This window comes from Phalacrocorax aristotelis, chromosome 11, assembly GCF_949628215.1.
Source record: "Phalacrocorax aristotelis chromosome 11, bGulAri2.1, whole genome shotgun sequence".
Classification (NCBI taxonomy): domain Eukaryota; kingdom Metazoa; phylum Chordata; class Aves; order Suliformes; family Phalacrocoracidae; genus Phalacrocorax; species Phalacrocorax aristotelis.
Genome location: NC_134286.1, coordinates 12,455,163 through 12,475,688, shown reverse-complemented (window position 1 = coordinate 12,475,688; position 20,526 = coordinate 12,455,163). Strand labels below are relative to the sequence as shown.

At 48.1% G+C, this 20,526-nt stretch overlaps 1 protein-coding gene across 2 annotated transcripts in view; it reads left to right on the top strand.

Moving 5' to 3' along the window:
- LOC142063358 (gamma-aminobutyric acid receptor subunit alpha-3-like) overlaps positions 1-17,324 on the top strand; it is an 80,929-nt gene extending 63,605 nt beyond the window's left edge. The window contains exons 10-11 of one of the 2 annotated variants that reach the window (XM_075107021.1): positions 7,743-7,955; positions 17,251-17,324. In XM_075107021.1, the coding sequence (XP_074963122.1) occupies positions 7,743-7,955; positions 17,251-17,253 (216 nt within the window). In that variant the 3' untranslated portion in view covers positions 17,254-17,324. Of the gene's footprint in view, positions 1-7,742; positions 8,282-17,250 lie in introns of those variants that run through there. The other variant, XM_075107020.1, reaches the window with a different exon arrangement.
- Positions 17,325-20,526: the final 3,202 nt, after the last annotated feature.

Genomic DNA, 20,526 nt, shown 5'->3' with positions numbered 1-20,526 from the left:
ACGTGTGGCCAAGGCCAGGGAGGAGGGGATGGTGAAGAAACACTGCACGAGAGAGTTGTGCTGGGGCCAGGAGTAGGTAACATGCAGCCCTATAGCACTCTGAGAGGCTGGATGCTATTTACTGGGGTCCCCAGCTCAGGTCTCAACTGGAGTGGTTCTTGAGGGTCGAGGGAGGAGGGGGTTGGAGGGGCTGGTTGCTGTGCTTAGCTGGAGAAAAACACCCAGGCATGACTGCTCACTTTTCCCTCTGACCTTCTGCATGACTATTTGCTGGTTGAAATGTGAATGCATGCATTTTTTGATCTTGATCTACCATTGGTCTCCTCTCTCCTTTCTTCTCCCTCCAACCCATAAATGCCCCGCTTCATGTTGCTAGCATCCCACACAAACCCAAATATGCCACAGGATGCCAGCTTCGCCAATGGAGATGGTCCCACTCTGCTGTGTCCCCTGTGGCTGGTGTCTCCAACTGTACGTGTCCCCTGGCACAGGCAAGCATGGTGCAGCGGTGGGGGGGTCTAACGCTCACGCTGTTGCCCACAGCTGCTGGCAGCTGCTGCTTTGTAAGCTTGAGCCAAGAGGGTGGGTGGGAAGCAAGCAATCAGAAATGGCAGTTGTCAGTAAATTAGTACCTGGCATCATCCACATTTTCCCTTCTCGCTTGGGATCAGCCTCTCTGGCAGCTTCCTTCCTGACAGCCACCGCTACCACTGCTCGTGCCCTCTCCCTACTAACTGATTTAATCTTGGCTGTGCAAAGAAATCGCTTACAGTTTGTATTTATTGAATCAATTTGAAAATCAGCTTTGTCCTTGGTTTTCGTTCTGGAGCCTTTATATTTTACTCCTTTGCATTTTAATGTGTTGTTTAAAATTGTTGTGGAGCTGTATGCAAATACCCGGCAGAATTGCAGTAACTTTTGGGAAGACAACAGCCAGTCATCTCTCTGGTATGGAAGTCAAAGCAGGAGAACAGAGGCCTTATGGAGAATTACAGCCATCACTGGGTGTTGCATGCCTCTCTTGTGTCTCTTGGACTCTCTCTCTGTTTGGTTTTACAGCTGTGGTCTAAGCAACAGACTCATGGCAGAAAGGCTCCAGAGGAGGCCAATTGATGGTCTTGCACTTCCATCGTGGATGAGAATGCTAATCTGGCCTCTAGAGATGACAGAACCCTTTCCCAGGTCATTGGCATGAGCAAAGGATCAGAACAGGTCCTCAAAGCAACCATGTCCCTTTTGGGGATGGGCAAATCAACACAAAGTCAGGATTCACACAGCCTTGGGCAGTTATGTGAACTGGGCACAGCCAAAAAAGCAGCAAAATCTCAAAAGCTTCAGTCATGAAAGAAGCATACTCCTTAATTTATTCATTGACCCAGCACTGCAAGACTAACAGTGCTGAAACAATAGGATAAGAGCATGCAGAATGTTTGCGCACATGGTAATCAAGCAAGAAAACAAAGCAGGACCAGGAATGTTTCACAGGGAGTGCTTTCTGTGAGTTTGCTGCAATTGGTATCAGGCTGGAGAATCACGAAGGACTCCAAATTTCTGGGTACATTTTCAAGCCAACCCTGATCTTTATCTTAGAAGGCTAACCCATTCCCGGTCTCTACAGCTCAGAGAGCTCCCTGAAGAGTGGTGGTCTTTCAGGGAGGTCGGGAATATGATGTGTCACCATATTTGCTTTTTGTTTTTATTCATTTGAATATTTCCAAGCAGTGAATTTGCTACACAGTGAAGGTGCCTCATTGGCTCAGTTTCAGCCTTTAATTATCTCTTCTTGAAACAATTGACAAGCCAGGTGGTTGAAACCACAAAAGAAAGAAGAGGCAGAAGAATAACTATTGGCATTTTAAAGTGTTTGTACCAGCAGTAAAACTACCAGTGACAAGCCCAGGCTGAGCCCTGGTCTCCAGAGAGCCTTCCTCCCCAGCCAAAAAGAGTGCTCTTTATTGATATGATGGCAAGGACCCTCATTCCAGGTTTGATTGTTTCCTTGCATGAACATGAAACAAGTATCAATGTGCATCAGCCCTTCCTTCACCTCAAATGCAGGCAGCAGCAATTCTTCCCATCCCATCTGAAAGAAATCACTACCTTGCAAAAGCTGCTGGTTGCTGACAGGCACTCCCAAAGTGTTCACTCTCTCAGGGCTGGTTCTGTTCTTTCTTTCTCCCTCTCAGCAAACCCAATGGTTTAGATGGGAACAGAGCACTTCTTCAGGTAGAATCTGATATCATGGTCTGATCTTTGTGAATCGCTGATCTCTGCATCATAAATGATCATGATGATGTTCTGGCTATAGCCACAGCTGGGTTCTGGTTCTAGATGGGAGCTACTCTGCACATTCTCTGCAGTTCTCCTCTAATGAAAGGCAGGCAGATATCTCCATAGATGTCACCAAAAATTCTCTTTAGCGTACACTCTGATAAGATTTGATCAATGCTTCTTGGACCCAAAGATTTTTCCAAGCCTTTCCTGCCTGCCACCACTAATCGCTAATTGTGGATGAAACATTTCCTCCCTTTTTGTATGGCAGAGTGGCTGCAACCAACCTTGAGGTGCAGATCGAATTGGTGAGAGGTATCTGGAGCCAATGTGGAAAACTTGTTAGGAAAGACAATTTTTTAAAACAAAACACCATCAGGAGGAAGGTGAGAGATGGCAGTAGTTGGGGAGGAATGAGAGGCCAAAGAGATAGAAAGACAAGTGGTTTCAGTAGCCAGCAAAGCTCTCTATCTCCAGCATCCTCAAAATATATTGTTAAGAGGATCCAATTCAGGACAGAAGGGCTGTGTCTGAATAGAATGAGATCCCTTACATCCCATCCATCCAAACCATAGGGATGGCCATCTCCAGAGCTAACAAGGTTGCTTCCTGAGCAGCTGTTACAGTGGCGATCCAGAGAGACAACTATTAATGGTGACTTGACCATCGGGAAACTCATGAAGTCTGCAAGGATGACATTCACCAGGAAGCTCCCTGCAAAAAAGTCTTGTCTGTTCCTCAGGATGGAAGATGCTTTCGATCTTTGGAAGATACTTACTTAAACCCACTTCCACCTGCAACACAATATCTATGCATAAAATCTGATTTAGCACTGAACCTGTGTATGACATTGCCCTGAAATCCTGGGTGGCAAGAAGCAACAAAACCAATACAAGTAGATGCAGTTAGACACACGAGAACAAGGAATAACACACTTTGGATAGAGGAATAGTCCTGGATCTTTATCCTTTTCATCCTTATGACAATAATCCCGTAGTGCATGGTGAGAAGGCTGGGTCCAGGCTTTTTATGTACTTTTCGCATGTCTTTTCACTAAAAGAAAGCCACCAAAAAGCATCCTCCGAACCTCTCTGTTGATATGATCATCATTGTTTTCTTTCTTGTAGTTTGGGAGTGATAGGCATGCTCACCATTTGCACTAGGTGCCTTTTCTACCAAGTGAGGAAAGCCTAGCTTTTTTTCCAGCCTACTCTTCAGCAATTCTGAAGTTTGCCCCTTGATCCAGGTCACTTTGGGAATCATTCTTCTTTCTCCTTTGTTTTTTTCCATTTGTGGCATCTTTGTTTCAATCCCCTACTTGCCATCAGAGAGGACCTAGAATCAACCTTGACCTTCAACCAGTTTGAAGTCTTACAGACTCATGGGGTGGTTCAGACCCATCTCTCTTTCTTCTGCCTCACTATGGTAAATAATGTTTTTGCTGGGACTTTCCCTTGCTGACCATGCTTTGCAGCCTATGAGTCCTTTATCTTACTGCACTTGCAATCGCCTGTAACTCTCATAGCACTGCAAGTGATTTATGTTCTCAGCATCTTCACTAGAGTCTATATGTGATTCTTTGACAACATTTTGCCCTCTTTCTCTCAACACTATCTGTGTGGTGTGTTGGGCTGATTATTGACTCCATCCAACCTCTGAGTCTTTCTCTGGTGATGCAGGGTGCATAAGATGATTGGGCTCAGTCCCACATAACCCGAATGAAGAGATGGGAGGGATGACTGATGCCAAAAGCTACACCAGCAGCTGACAGTAATGTGGCATTGATGTAGCCTGCTTGTTAATGCAAGATTGCATTGTTCAGAGCCTTTGGCTCTGCTCAGGGTGCAGGCATCTCAGTGTAAAACACACTGCTGCTATTCTCTGATAGCATGAAGTCCTCTGGCACACTGCAGATGGGAACTTTGGCTGGCATGAGGAAGGAGTGGTATTTTGCTGGAAGAGCAACTGCAGTTGCTGGGCTTTGAATTATAGGATACAAGTATGTCAGAAACTAGAGCTGCTTGGAGGTCATTAAAGTGACTTTTCTCTAGAAAGGCAAGTGGCAAATATCTTTAATTTCTCAAGTACTGCAGATATTAGTGATGGTAGTCTGTCAGAGGGATAGTGCTTCCAACCCAAATTTCTAGCCAAGGAGCAGGTGCAGAGAACTTAGTCTCCAGCACATCATAGACAGAACCAGCAGTTCCCATAATTTAGAGGTTCAGCCGTTAGCTGCTCTGCAGGGAGGCTTGAAGATAAGAATATTTAACAAACATGCTATTATTTTCCAGTATGTGTGTTGTGGAAGAACTTGTCAGACTGCAATATCCAGAGAACATATTTATCTCTAGACCAGCTTTCACAGCCTTTCCCTCAGGAGAGCAGTGCAGGGACAGCTTTGTGCAGCGGTTCAGTCTCTGTGCCCAATCTGGGCCATAAACGCAGGAATTGCTTTGCCATATAGATGTTTTTAATAGGACAAGATTTCAAAGCAAATACGGGTTTTTCTCCTGTTTTTCCACTCTTTCCTTCTGTTTCAGTAGGATGTGGAACTCCTCATAGATAAAGGGGGGAAGGCTGGGGGCTACTTTGCAGGTGACAGCAATAAGCACATTTTGCTTTCCTTGATTGTCAAAATCATGCCTGAAACATTTATAATGTGCAGCCCGATAAACTTCAGGCTGAACCATTTCTCCTGACATTTCAGGAGAAGAGCACATCCAGGGCACGCACATGCACTCTGGTGTAGGCAGTGTGCGCTCTGGGTGCTTCCCAAAGGCTACCAAGGCTCCCAGCTCTGACCAGGGCAGAAGACTCCACAGGCAGCCGGAAAAAGGCCTTGGCTGCAGCCTCCCAAGCCTCTGCACTACATGAACAGCCTGATCTGAGGTCCAGAGAGGCCCAAGTGGATGCCTGGGGGCTCTGGATCACACTAATAGGAGCAGTAGCTTGCTATCACTACCCACAGCATTCGTATTTGCCTGACTTTCCTCTGTTTCAGCCTGCTGTTTTCAGATGCCTTAGGCCAGGAAAGACGCATCCACTTTCCAAGCTCTGGGGCAGAAAACCTAGACAGGTTGAAGGTGTCAAGTCACCTGTAGTCATCTTATTTCTGTAACAAATAACATGACTGATTAATACTAAAATAATCACAGTGCACTTCAAATTACATTCTGCGAACAACAATCTGTTTTTCATTTCATTACTGATTATTAATTATTTTATTACCTCCTGCGGCTGTGTTAATAAGTAATCATACTTACGCATATTTAAATGTTTCAGAAGGTGAAACATCTTTAGTCCTTTATTTGCTTCTTGTTAGGTCTTTCACAGGAAAAGTTTACCTCCTCTGCAAGGGGACATGGCAGAAATCACTAGCTCCGTTAATTGTTAAAGATCATAACAACCCTTCCCATAAAAGACTATCAATATGGTCTGATCAGTGGTTGAGTCTGATCTGATCTGGAGTCTGAAGACATTTAGACCTCCTCCTAACAGCAAGTTAATTTCTGTAATTGCTGACATTATTACAAGGCTGCAGGCCTGGCTATGATGTTACTGGAGAGGGGTTTAAAGATTGCATAGAAGTCTGCTTTTAGTGTCCCTCTGAAAATCACTGCGGAAAATTCATTTCCTAAGGTAACCAGAAATATCCATGGTGATAGTGGAGACATTTAAAATGGAAGCACAGCATGAAAGCTAAAGCCCTTGGAGTATCTCTGCAGAGCAGGCTGGGCAAATCTGTCCTTTCCAGCTCTGGGTGCTATCTAGCGATGCTGCCTGCTACCAATTCCCAGTGTAGGGTGGGGAGATGAAGAGGTCCTGCTGGCTGCATTCTCTCCCCTTCTCCTGATGGTCACTTTGTACATGGTTCTCTCACACGTACATGGCAAGACTATGCCAAGCACCCCTGGGAAATGCCCAGATGAGCCTTACCTTGTGTTTCAGTGGCTTTTGAATAGAAAATGAGATCCTAAGTTGCACCTTGTGTAACTTCCACCGTGAGTCACTGCTGTGTCTAATGCTGGCTCTTGGTGTAATTACAGTGGACACTGCATGGAGTACATGAGTGTCCCAACACATGTAGGGAGCCTGACGTCTGCATATGAATAGATCTCATTCAGTGGGCTTCTTCTGGTAGACCTGGATTGCTTTATATGATATGGTCTATGGTGCAGCTGGTCTCACGTCCCTGACAGCAACGGGACGATCTCCAGAGTGGAGGCAACACTTACCGTGACTTCCTAGCTCCTTCTTCCTGTCCACTCATCTTTGTCAACATCTGAACTGTCTGGCATCAGCATCTTCCATCATTCTTCAGTACATCATGTCTGACACATGTACCTATTTTTCCATTTGCTATGCAAGCTCTCCTCCCTTCAGTCTGGACAGCATGGCTGTCCCTGGAGCCTTGTGGGAAGGGTGCACTTATCTCCCTTGATTTGCAGCAACCTATAGCTATGAAAGCAAGATGAAAGGCTTCCCTCTGCCCTGTAGTGTTGTGTTGAGCAACCCTGAAATCCAGGACTAGTGCAAATGCCTTCCATCTGTTCTGTATCTTACCTGAGTAGGTCATGAGGTACTCTAAGGGGTCCCAGAGATATTTTGGACATCATTATGTTAAATTGTGAGGTATTCTGGGCACTGAGGCAGCGTATGATATGGCCTTGTAATATGGTACAAAAATACTGCAATGCTGTCACCCACATTCTTAAAGCTACTGGCTTTCTGTTCCAAAAATAAAATAGAACTATAATCCTCTGTGAGTCTCCTCCTCTCACCTGACCCAGGAAACAGACCAGCAAAACAGAAAACCCAGTTCTTCCCCCACGGTGACCACACAGGGTGTCATTCTTTTCTGAGGACTACATTCCTGCACCATATCTTCCTGGCTGAACCTTACGTGGAACAGATAACACTGCCCAGTTGAGAGAGAAGACAAGCAGTCTGTATAGTTTGAGCCCACATTCACTTATACTGACCTGGCAATGCACAACATAGACCTGGCAGCACTCAGCCAATCAAGGAGTCACCCATTTGGGGCAGTTAGTGCTCGAATGCAGCCGCACACAGCTTTTTATACCACTACTCTGAAATAAGGGGCTGCAAGGAGGCTACAAACCCAGGTATGTGGCTTCAGTTATTTGACTTGCAGCAGGACCTAGCTGCCAGGTCAAGACCTCTTTGTGCTACGTGCTGCATGTCAGACTTACACAAAGTAACTGATCCATCCTAGACCAGCACGTCCTTACGCCCCAGCAGTCCTCAAGTGGCAGATGTCATGAGTTCTGGCCATCTTCTCACCACATCTTCCTTCCCTTCCACAATGCCACCTTGTTGGTCTTTTGTTCCTTGCACCTTTTTCCATCTTCTCACCCAAGCAAGCAGGTAAACTCAGAGGACAAAATGTTCTCCATGCAATTCTACAGTCACTTCATCTCTATTATGTTTTTTCCTTCCACCTTCCTTAGAAAAAAGAGCCAGTGGCACTAGCGAAGAAAACCAACAACACCTACAACATTGTTGGCACCACATATGCCCTCAACATTGCCAAGGACCCTGGCCTGCCCACCATCTCCAAGAGTGCTGCTGCCACTGCTACTGCCACCAACGTACCCCACAAGATGCCCCGCATAGAGGAGAAGCTCCCAGAGAGCAAGAAGACATACAACAGCGTCAGTAAGGTAGACAAGATGTCCCGCATCGTCTTTCCAGTCCTCTTTGCCATTTTCAACTTAGTCTACTGGGCTACATATGTAAACCGGGAGTCAGCTATCAAGGGAATGATCCCCAAACAATAAAATTGGTCACACAAACCTTCCATCAGTGAGCACCATCCAGGCAGGAATTCTCCAGGGCTTTCTTCTTTCCTGTTTTGTTTAACTATTATTGTTCATTTGATATTACTATTATTACTATTGGATCATTCTTTTATAACGTAAACAAAACTGTGATTTTAATTTAATCCCATATACTTTAGGTTTTTTTACTTGTCTCTGATGATGAAAGGAAAAAAAAAAAGGATCATAACAAGTTGTGCCTCTAACATTGTGAGTCTGATGTCACCCATCTGTCCAAGTCACCCTGTGCTTCCATCTCTCCTCTGCCACCTCCTACCATTCCCATGGTCTGCATGCCACTGCCATTCCACGCTTCATTCTGCTGGGGGCTGCTGCTGTGGTCCACCCCCCTCCTCCTCTTCTGTGATGGACTGCCCTAGCATGGTGGAAGCTCCTGGTGGCCTGGGCTCAAGGATGTGGAGGCCTCTGGAGTCAGTCAGTTTATCAGGCTGTTTTTCAGTGCCTGGTGCTTTGTGCTAGGTGGTACTCCCCAGGCTGTGGATGCAGGTGAGGGGGTCTGTTGAGGGAGCAGTGCGGCATGGGCCAGCTTGTAGCCCAATGTCTGCTGGGGGCAAACCCACCACTGCTGTGGTAAATGGAGCCATTGCAGGGGTAGAACAGGGTGGCAGCATCTTGTAGGTACCTACAGGGCTTCTTCCTCTCTGTCTTCAGCAAACCCAGCTGTTAATTTCCTCTCTGTCTCTCCCCAGACAGGAAGGGGTCTTGTCTGTCTGCCATCCTGCATTCTTCGGCAATTCATGTTAGAAGTTGGGGTGGTTCCTACCAGAGAAATAATTTTTCTCAGGGTCAGTCAAGAAGTCAAGACAGGAGCTTTATAATGCCTTGGAGGAGATAGTAGCTGTGAGGCCACATACATTCAGCATCAGGACTGGAAGCCATATAGTTCATGCTCATATGGGTGCTTTATCACTTTATCTTGGCCCTATCAACTTATCCTTTTTGGCATCTCCTCTCTGTCCCAGCCCTTTCTTCCAGCTCCCCATTCATCTTTCTTTGGCTACTCAGCAGCCGTCAGTAGTATCTCACTGCTCACAGGTGGACTTAGGCAGAGAAGCCCCTACCTCTCAGGTAAGCCACAGTGACGGGAGGAAGCACAGCCCAGGGAAGCTCAGGTCATGGCGCATCTCTGCTCTGGCTCACCAGAGCAGCAGTGGTGTTGGTTCAGGCCAGCTCAGGTGCAGGCTGTTTCCCATGGGACACACCAGGGACCACTCTGCCACCTGTGGGAGTGAGTCAGGGGACAGTCAGTCCCCAGGTACCTCCCTGCCCTTGGTGAGCAGATGCAGCTAAGCATCCTCAGCACCATGGGAGAACAGCAGAAGGTGCTTTTTAAAGCAGAAGGGTGATACCACTGTCCCAGAGAGCCATGTGAGCCATGTGCCATCCCACAGAGCCATTAGGATAAGACCCAACTCTAACACCTACACACTCTTCCAAGGAAACTTCTCCAGTGCCTTGGAGAGAGGCTTTTTCTCCCTTCCTAGCCACCAGTCAAGGGCCCAAATCAGTGGTTGTCCCATTCCAAGCAGCAGCACAAGATGGTGGCGTCCAAGCCATCTGTCCCCTCTCCCTGGTGCCTGGAGCCATGGACACATTGTCCTGCCACAGGAAGGGCATCCTGTGCCTGGTGAGTTCCTATCCCCAGCCCATGGGCAGCACTGATCCTGCCAGCAGCCCTGCTCCCAGGGAGCCAGATGCACCTACTCTTTTCTGGGCCTCCCTTTGACCCTCCGGCTGCCCCCCCGAGCTGCCTGCAGCACGTTTCCAGTGCATGCAGCCAGGCCAAGGCCCCAGCACCCCCAAGGTGATGTCTTCAGCATTGCTTTGAGCCACTGTGCTGAGTTCAGTTTCCTCCTGCCCATGCAGGAGCTAGGCTGAGCACAAAGCACAGGATTTGCCCCACCTGGAATATCCATGGGGACACCAGGACAGAGCGGAGAAGACGTGGGCACTTTGTCCTGCAGTGTGGGTGGCATTGGTGCGTGTCTTGCCTGTCCCTTACCAATCTTGCTGGCTCAACAGCAGTGCAGGTGCTCCCTCTGCCTACAGCTGCAGTGAGGAGAGGTGCTGGGAGACATTTAGCTCAGCCCCCACTGCGTTCAGTCCACGAGCGCATCCACACCAGCGCGCAGCATCAAGCATGAGATAGCAATGCTCCCCTGCCCCAAGCTGATGCTAAGGAAACCAGCTCTCTCCCCATCCTCCCTCCCAGCATCTGCACCCAAACCACCCATGACATTTCTACAGTGCCTTTCATCCCAGAGGGCTCCCTGCTGGGTGGCAAGGAGGGGAAAGCCTGGGAGGTCTCCCCCTTTGCACCCAGCATCAGGTTGGAGAAGCAGAGGGAGGGGACACCATCCTTAGCCCTTCTGCCAGGAAGGGGGAACATCCTGGCTGGTTTTGCACCTGGGGCACCCGGTTCCTCCCGGCACTGGCTGGCTGCTGCTGCTGCAGCCACCCCACACCAACAACCTGGCTGCCCCAGCACTGCCCCACTGCACCCCTCACCACCAAGGTCCCCTATTCTTCCTCCACGCCAGCACTGTCCCCTCCAGCAGCGAGTGCCATTACTGCTGCCCTTCTGCTCCCCAGGCTTTCCAGAGAAAAGTGCTATGCTAACTGGTTGTGAGGCTGTTTGTTTTGGAAACTACTTGGATGTCATTTTCTTAAATAAGCTAGATGAAGTGTATCTCATAAAACATTCATGTCACTATAATACTCAGGCCTAAGTGAATGGAATAGAAACCCTGTAAAAAGCAAAACAAACACAATAAAATGGTAACAACAAGTATATTTTGTTTACTAACGGAATTACACAGACTTACAGAATGGTAGGAGTTGGAAGGGACCTCTGGAGATCATCTTGTCTAATCCCCCTGCTTGAGCAGGCACACCCAGAGCAGGGGGCACAGGACCGTGTCAAGGTGGGGTTCGAATATCTCCAGAGAAGCAGGCTCCACAGCCAGCCTGGGCAGCCTGTTCCACTGCTCTGGCACCCGCACAGGAAAGGAGTTTTTCTTCATATTCAGGTGGAACTTCCTCTGTTCCAGTTTGTGCCCATTGTCCCTTGTCCTCTCATTGGGCACCACTGAAAGAAGTCTGGCCCCATCCTCTTGCCACCCACCCTTTAGATATTTGTAAGTATTGATGAGATCCCCCCTCATTCTTCTCTTCTCCAGGCTGAACAATCCCAGGTATCTCAGCCTTTCCTCATAAGAGAGGTGCTCCAGTCACCTGATCACCTTCGTAGCTCTCTGCTGGACTTGCTCAAGCAGTTCCCTGTCTTTCTTGAACTGGGGAGCCCAAAACTAGACACAGCACTCCAGATCTGGCCTTACTAGGGCAGAGTAGATGGGGAGGATAACCTCTCTCGACCTGCTGCCACACTCCTTTTAATGCACCCCAGGACACCTTCTTAACCACAAGGGCACAGTGCTGGCTCAGGGTCACCTGCTGCCCATCAACACTCCCTGGTCCTTCTTAGCAGAGCTGCTTTCCAGCAGGTCAGCCCCCAGCCTACCCTGGTGCATGGGATTGTTCGTCCCCAGGTGCGGGACCTTACACTTGCTTTTGTTGAATTTCATCAGGTTCCCCTGGGCCCAGCTCTCCAGCCTGTCCAGGTCTTGCTGGATGGCAGCACAGCTGCTGGTGTATCAGCCACTCCTCCCAGCTTTGTATCGTCAGCAAACTCGCTGAGGTTACACTCTGTGCCCTCACCCAGGTCATTGATGACTATGTTGAACAGGACTGGACCCATCCCAGACCCCTGGGGAGCACTGCTAGTGACAGGCCTCCAACCAGACTCTGTGCCGTTGATCACAACTCTCTGAGTTCTATTGTTGAGCCAGTTCTCAATCCACTTAACTATCTACTCATCTAAACCACACTTCCTAAGCTTACCTATGAGGATGTTATGGGAGACAGTGTCCAAAGCCTTGCTGAAGCTTCATCTATCCAGCCACTCATGCCATCATAGAAGGCTATCATATTGGTCAAGCATGATCTCCCCTGAATTACATTAAAGGCAAGTTTAAATATGGGATTCAGTGACGTAGCTGACTTGAGCTGGCCCCAGCACAGAGGTGGTCTCCTCTGCTAGCCTGGGCATTCCCCAAAATCCCCTCTACCCTGAGGGCCATGTCCTACCACACATTGCCTCACTACATGTTCCTGTGTCTGCTCGTGCCTGCTTCACAGAGCTCACCATAAATTGTCAGGTCTTACCATTGGCTTCTCAGCAGCCCGAGCACCTGTAGGCGCTGCCTCTGCTGCCCACCCTGGGCCTCACATGCTCAGTGTGGCAGGGTGATGCTCAAGGTGCCAGGCCTGAGCCTCTCTGGAGTGCTGGGCACAGCATCAGGGCAGCATCTGAGCCTCCTCCCTTCCTGCGGGTGATCCGATGTCTTGCTGAACTGTCAGAGTGAATCTCCTGCCTGTCTCTTCCCCCAGTCCTTCCGTCCCTGCGACACCGAGACTCTTGTCCTTCCCCAGGACACAGCCCACCAATCTGGCTTGCTGGTGACACCCGTCTGCCGGATTATCTTTGCTCTTCCTGACTTCAAAAACTTTGCTCTCTGCCTGATAAAAGGCTGCCTTCCTGGATCTGTGTTAGCACGCCTTGAAAGCCAAGTCTATTCCCACCAAAGCCTGGCACTGGCTTTGAGTCTTTTTGCCAGCTGGAAGCAGAAATACCTGCATCCTTTGGTTAAAAACAAACCAAACAGGATTTGTAGTTTGGTTTCCAAGCAGGGAAGCATTTTGGGAAGATAGTTATAAATAAGTGGTTTAACATCTCCTGCCAGCAGACATGACAGAGAAGATAATGTTCTTTTTTTTTTAAAATCTGCCAGTGGCTCAAATTGGGACATTTCCTTCCCGACTAACAGGAGGCTGCTGATGGGGGCTTCTTCTAAGGGCACGCCAGGCCAGAGCTAACCTAGCATCAGTTACTGGGGTTTACTGCTTTCTGTGATAGTATCTAAGGGCTCCTTTTTATAATTGATCCTGTATATGAATAGATCTGTACATGGCCATTGATAGTCTAATCCAAGCTGTGCAGAGAGTGGTCACTCCAGTTCTCTGTGAACCTCAATACTGCAATATTTCTTTTCTTCTGGCAAGGCCCAAAGCCTCCCTGACTTGATGAGAGTCTTCCAGGCAGGAATTAGAAGTCTTCAAGGATAATAAAAATGATCTGTTCAGTCCATGCTCCTGTTTTGCCACTTGCACCACTGCAACACACAAAATGCAGTCCAAGCCTACAGCCGCATTTCTCCTGAAGATGTCAGAGGGACATTTTAGCACTGGCAGCTTGCTTCTTCCCCCCTCTGAAACCACACATGGGCAAAAGCAGTGCAGCTTTTGGGAGCTCTGCACCCCAGGGAGGTGGGGGACAGTTTGGCTGAGGTTCTCCAACCGGGCAGGGAAGGAAGCGCGTGGTGGCTGCAAGTGCTGTATTAGCGCTGTGATGTTTCCACGGGGTGACATGAGAGGGATGGGGGAGAAGTGGTCCCTTGGTGCCACCCATTCTTCTAAAGGGCTGATGGAGTTACCCCCATACGATGTCTCAAAAGTTTCTTGAACATCACCAAGCAAGACTGTGACACCCGAGACAGAGCTTCCCGGTTCTCCTCTGTACACCGAGCTCAACATAAGCAAAGCTGGCTTTGCCACTCCCTAGGTTTTACAGACAAGTGCTGTGGCCAACACAGCTCACCGCCATCCTGATCCCCACCAGCTCGGTGGCACTGGCAGGGTCCTAGTTCATTTGCTGCAGGACATCCCCTGTGCAAACAGATCCCATGTTTGCTGTTCCCAGACACAAGCCATGCATGCAAACAAGATTATGACCAGTCTGTTACTACAACCCTGTCGTATGGACACAAGGTGCATTCATTTCTCATCTGCTGCCTTGATTTTTCCTGTCCATATCTTGGATTCCTTTCTGCCATCCCTTGGGGAGGATTATAGGGCTGCATCACATAGCAGGAAGGGGTTTCTCTTGCTCCAGATCACCTCGCACAGGAAGACTCTCTCTTCTGCTGAGAACCTCTCTGAGACGTTCAGAAACCTGGTCCTGATACCTCTGCGAAAGGGTGCTGTAGAAATCACCTCTTTGAAGTGTTCTTTGCAGCTGCTAGAAGAACAGAGCAGTTAAACACACTGTTGTTAAAGGAAGGCTCACAGACAAAGGCGAGTGGCTACTGAGGACAGTTACCGTGCTATCCCAGGGCGTGCCATGAGCAGGAGAGGACCAGGTAGCTCCCCATGGCTCACTTGGGGAACAGTTTGGCAGGGACATACTGTTGCCCCACTTCCATGTGCCTGGTCCTGGGGGTGCTGGAGAGCCAGCATGGGACCATGGGACTGGACCATTGCAGCATGCAGCATCAGGCCAGCCCTTGCTCCAGGCCCTCTTCCCCACATTGTATGCCTCTCTGGGGCCACACTTTAACCCACCCAATCAAATATCTGTGTGGTTTTTGTAGACTGCCTCCTTGGTGGCTGTTGGAGGTGGGAGGGCTCAGCAAGGGCGAGGGACACATTCATGGAAATATAAATGGCCTATCAATGTCAAAGTACAGAGAAAAAAAACAAACAATTCACCAATCATCTCTTCATATCAAGCTAAACTACTCCTGAAGGCATTTTTGGCAAGAGGCCACAACACAGATGAGATTGATGGCTTCCAGGTATAAATATTTACTGTTTGACCTTGTTATTGTTCAGTCAGCCAAAGGTTTTTACATATATATGTGAGTGCGCATATCTATATTTATGCTCACAAACTTTTTATATCTAAAAGTCAAACCTCTTTCTCTTTGAAAGAGAAAATGGCTACTTTCAATTATTTTACTTCCTGCTCATTCTCTTTGCTAAATCTTCTGGAAGGTGGTACTTCCCTTCCACTGGTCCTCAGATGGCTTTGGGAGGTCAGGGAACAAAGGGAGCAAGGGAGAAGAGCCTCTCTCCACACTGGGGTCTCAGTGCAGGCTTGCTGCCCAGACCAAGGTCACCTCTGCCAGCCCTACTCAGTACCTTTCAGGAAAACCTAGTCCCAGATGTCACAACTTCTCTAACACAGCTCTTAACCTCCCCCAGACACTAGGATCTTCCCAGGAAGGCAGCATGGCTTTTCAACAGCTGAATGCCATAAGCAATCAGTCCTCACGCCGTAGCACAGCCAGGGAATGCGTAGCTGAGCATTGCAAAGGGGGGCGAGGCCTCCATCCTAAGCCTGCTTCAGGAGGGAGCACAAAACTTGGTGGGATCCATTGGCCAGAGGAACAGCACAGGTAGGGGCTGCACTTAAGCTTAAGCTCTTCTGCAAAGCAAAGGGAAGCACTGGCACTTGGTCACTGCTTGTTGCTCATCTAGGTGGGATGTTTTGATAGGTGACTCTGTGCAAATTATGGAAGGGGTCAGCAAAAGCATAGGCCTTTGCTGCCACTGTGTCCTGGACCCAAACCTGATCCACCTCAGCACGAGCAGGACCAAAGTCAGATGCTGGGTGGGCCATGCGCAGTGGCACCATGGTAAGTGAGCAGTGTGCAACTCCTAGCAATGGTACTACAGACAGAGCGTCAGCTCCCTTAATGTCACCCCTTCATCTTGCCCTGTCTTAGGAGGAATGTTTAGGCAGTCATCCTGCAACTGTGCTCGTGGCTCCTATATTCCCTCCTCTGCTGCTGGAGAAAGGCTCTTGGGGTCAGCAGTGACTGCTGCATGTACCTTGTGGTGTCCCAGCTATAAGAATGAAGGATGTCACCACCCATAAGCAAACAAAACCAATTCTCTTTCTGGATCTATGCCTGCCTCAAACCACAGGAATCTGAGCTGCTTTAAACAGCAGAGAGCCTTAGGCTTGGATTAGTCCTAATGTCTGACCTCTCATCCTTCACCACAAGCGGGGTTATGCTGGTTTTTGCTCATGAAGCTCTAGGACAAAATACGATGTTCTAGCTACTCTTTCCTATTCCTCACTGTCACAGTCCCCACCAGTGCAGACCTATTCTGTACAGAGCTTTAATGGTCCCATCTGCCTAGAGAGGAAAGCCTGGTCCCAGGTTTTCTACATGAGCCAGGATGCTCCCAGTCTTTGAAAGCTCTTTGCTCTTCTCTTTACTGCTGCTTGAAGGTCCTGTCAACTTGATAAGTCCATTGGCTCATGTTACACTGCTAGCAGCACTCTGTTTCCCCTGAAAAGTCTGTCAATTTTTCCTGCCTTTTTGCTTTTGCAGGGAACCCAGCAAACATAATGGCAATCATACATTGAACAGTTTGATTTTTGCAACCACAAAAAAGTAGGGGCAGAGTTGGGAAACCTGAGTCATTGCTTTTGCAAGGCTGTATTTAGAGTTGAAGGGCTCCTCTCCATTGTCATTAGGGAATTTCTCAGCCCACCAAATATAGTCAGGTGGCCACAAGTATCCTTTCATCAACTAGATTTTCACTGCCCAGTGACTTGGGGATAGCCGCAGGCGAATGTCCCATCTGATGGTGAGGACACCTGCTGCTTCTTTATCTACTGCCCTGGTGCCCAGGGTAGGGAAAGTTGCATTAGCTTCACACTAGGGCAGCCCATCATGGGAAAGAGCACACCGCAACAAATTGCCAGAGGATACTCTCATTTTCACTGCCTGAGGTTCAATCTGTGCCCCGGTACATATTCTGCTTTGTTTTCCATCTTGTGAGACTCTCTTTACTCCACTATGAGAAAGAATCTAGCTGGCAGCAGTATAATGCATGACAATCCTGTTATTACAGCTGTAAATAATTAACAACTAGGGAAAAAAATGCATTTTTAAATTTTTTGTTGACTTTATTTTCTCTATTGACTAGCTAGTAGCCACTTTCTTAAGGGATTTCTCACGGAAACTGTGATCTTTCTTCTCTCTATTTCTCTCTCTCTCTTCCTTTCTCTTTCTGAGATTTGTGTTTCAAATGCTTTTTAGTGCAATGTTCAATGCCTGTTTGTATTTTTGAATCGTATTTTTCAACCTTTGCCAGAAAAAAAAATGCCCATTCTAATTGGCAGGATTTTGAGTCCTGCAATTTTTTTCAGCTTTTAGCTTTTTCAGTAAGTTAAAGCAACAGAAAAATGTCTCAAAAATTACAGTGAAGTTCTGAAGAGAGATTAGAAAACATCTGAAACAAGAACTACGTGAATAAGATCAGCAAGCTGAGTGAAGGAGGAGGACTCTCCTGATCACTTACTAAACTCCTGATCTAACACACAAGGCGAGACTAGACCTCTTCACTGAATTAAATCACTCCGCTTATCCACTCTACCCACTCTCTCGAACTCCAATCAAAACAAATAAAAATTCATATTTTAAAAAAACCAACCCTGTGTCATTGTTTTTTCCATGATCTGTTTCTCAAAACCAAATGATGTTGATGTCCAGAAGGACAGGGAGCCCGGGGAGCCAGTCCTCTGGGCTTCAGGTTACCTGAATATCTGGGGAGTTTGGCCCAGTAACGAGCAGACAAGCTACCCACAAAAAAAGAAATATTCTGGGCAAAAATAAAAGAGCTTGAAAATATTCCATGGTTCCCATCACGTCGTGTTTAAAATGCTTTCCCTTCCAATGGCAGGGGAGTAGAGGGCACAAGGTATCTTCAAGGCAGATTGGCTGGGCAGCTTGGGAACCAACTCAAAGATGGGAGAGTGGTGGTGAGATGGGTGGACAAGAAGGAGACCCCGAGGTGTGCTCTTTCCCTGCAGCATGTGACCCATGGCTAGACTTTGTTTTTCCAGTTGAGCTCTTTGGCATTTCTCTATGTATAACATGAATTGAGCTTTCTGCTGCTCTAGGGGCATCCTTAAGAAGCCTTGGCCAAGATACTGGTTTATTCAACCCACCACATACACTTCTCCAGCTGAATCATGCCTTGAAGAGACCCTGGTGGGAAGAAGGACGTGGAAGCCCTTAACCCAAATGTCTTTGGCCATGTGGTAAATTGTATATGTGCCAAGGAAAGGCTGTGGGCAGTTCAACCCACTCTGCTGTGCTGTTCAGCTGTTACAACAACCTCCACTGCCACTTCGGTTCACCCAAAGAGCTTCCAGGCATGACTTGGGATTTACCATCGTCCAGAGGCTTTTGCTGCAGGACATTTTGATTGTGGTTCCCTGGTTTTGGAGATTTAGTAACACATATCTGGCCATGCCACGTCACTTGGACAGTGTGATGTGTCCAGGTGACTGTGTGGTCTGCTGGCAAGGAACTTCAATGTGTAGGGGATTCATTTGGACACTTCATTGCACCTCCTTGGATGCAAAATTTAGCAACTTTCTATTTAGCAACTAATAGAAAGAAGGATTTTTCTCACTGCATAGGAAGATCCGAAATGAAGTACATCTCTTCAAATGCAGAAGCAAAATCACCTGCAAGAAATGCTGATGTTCTTTCTATTGCACTAAGTTTGAAACATCCTATATTCTCCTGTGATTGATTTTTCTGCATTTTTGGCTACTTTTTATTTAAAATTATTGATGGTTTACCCAAATCCCACATATTCAATGAGGACTTTCCCCCCCCCCAATTACCACTGGGAAAGAGCATGAGAATCAAATAACTCCAGTGACATCGTCAGTTGTTTTCCGTGCCTGAAGAAGAAATGAAACACCCTCCGCCTTTCCCTGGATTCCCTGAGCACCATCTGGATGCCTCACTAGGGACTTGCTAGTGGGACAATATCTCCAAATATATTGCAACCCTGAATAAAAAAGTTACACATTTGAATTTGCTGCTTTCAGCTGAATCCTCCTTCTTGCTCAGAGACTCAGATGACAGAAGAGGCTTGGGAGCACTGGGGCTCACAGCTGCTGTGGCAGATGGATAGTTACCATGGGTCTTAGCAGTACAGGCTGCATACTTATGTCTTCCTGAGGAAGGAGGAGAGCTTGTGCCCTCAGCAAGAGCAGGCAAGGAAGGACCCCACCACTGTTTTAAACCATAAAAGCTGAAACCTGAAGTTTTCGACCCTTTCCCTGCCACCCTCCCTGCCCAAGTCCTTCCTTAATCAAAACTGCACAGGGTTGTTCCCAGCCTGAAAAGATCTTCCCAACTCAAAGACAAAAATAAACAGTGATGTGAAAAGCTTCCATGCACTATCACTTCTCTATTTGAACCTGGAACAAGGGCCCTGAAGAGGAACAGAGTGTAATTGCAGTGTCCACAGAAAAGAAATACTAATGAAAACAGGCAGAGACAGGAGAACTGGCAGAGAAGAGACATAGCTGAGCTAGTATTTATTACCCCAACACCTAGTGCTCAGGCTGACAAGTGTCTTAGGAACGCAATAACCGGGTTTTATGTTGGAGGAGCAGATAAATGTGTCCCCTGTGCCAGGCTGTAACATGGCTGGTGGGGATGGCTCAGCCCCACAGCCCTGTGAAAGAAAGGGTCCCCTGGGGCGCAGTAGTCATCTTCTGCCTTCAAAGGGTGGCTGTTCCAGAAACGTCCAGAAACCACCTCCTAATGAGTGCCCCAAAACCAGCCCTAAGCTAGCCTTCATGCATTTGGGTGGTGTGATCAGAAACCCAGTATAAAGGTAGGGTTCCCTCTGTGGAAGGAACACTGTTCTTTTGTTCCTTCACCCTGCGAGATGAGTAGGTCCAAGACTCCACAACTCCCATTTGCAGGGCTTTTCCTAGGACCACTTCCATGCTGACTGCCCTGTAAGCAAACAGTGCTTTTCTCTGCAAAGCCCAGTTCCTCCTGACAAAACCCATCCACCAGCAGCTTGTCAGCAGGAACATGGTTTGAGAATTTGCGGTCACCCCACTCCATGGAGAACACCTTTGCTTGGCAGATTTGTGGCTTGTTGGGATTTATTCTCCTTTACACTTTCACACGTTGGCAGGCTGTGGGCTGCAGGGACCTCGTGGGGGATCCCAGGGTTCTCTGCCACAAGCACAGATTCACTGCAGTTGGAGGTGGGAAAAAGTGGCTGTGACTTTCCTCCAGGCCCCACCACCTTCCCTTTTCACACTCAGCGGACAGGTGTTGTGTTACCAGCAGCCAGAGCAGCAAGGGGGGCTACTTCCCAGCATGGACACACTCAGCTCCTTCTGCAGATCCTCAGCGTCCTTCATGGGGGATGAAGATGTCCTCCTCCACCTCTAAGCAGGCAGCAAGTGGTGGGCCATGGAGGTGACTGGGTGATGTACCTGGAGTTGTGGGTGTGGGTGTCAAGCACAGCAAAGCTCCTTCACCCCACAGCAGCAGGGAATGCCTCCCTGAGTCCCCTGGTCAGGGGAAGCAGAAGAAAGAGCCTGCTCCAGCCCTGCTCTGACCCCTGGGCAGGGGAGACATCTGGTTTGGGAACCACAGCGCTCCTTGGGTCTCGTTCTTGGACAACCCTACAGCATTACCAACAGAGCAGG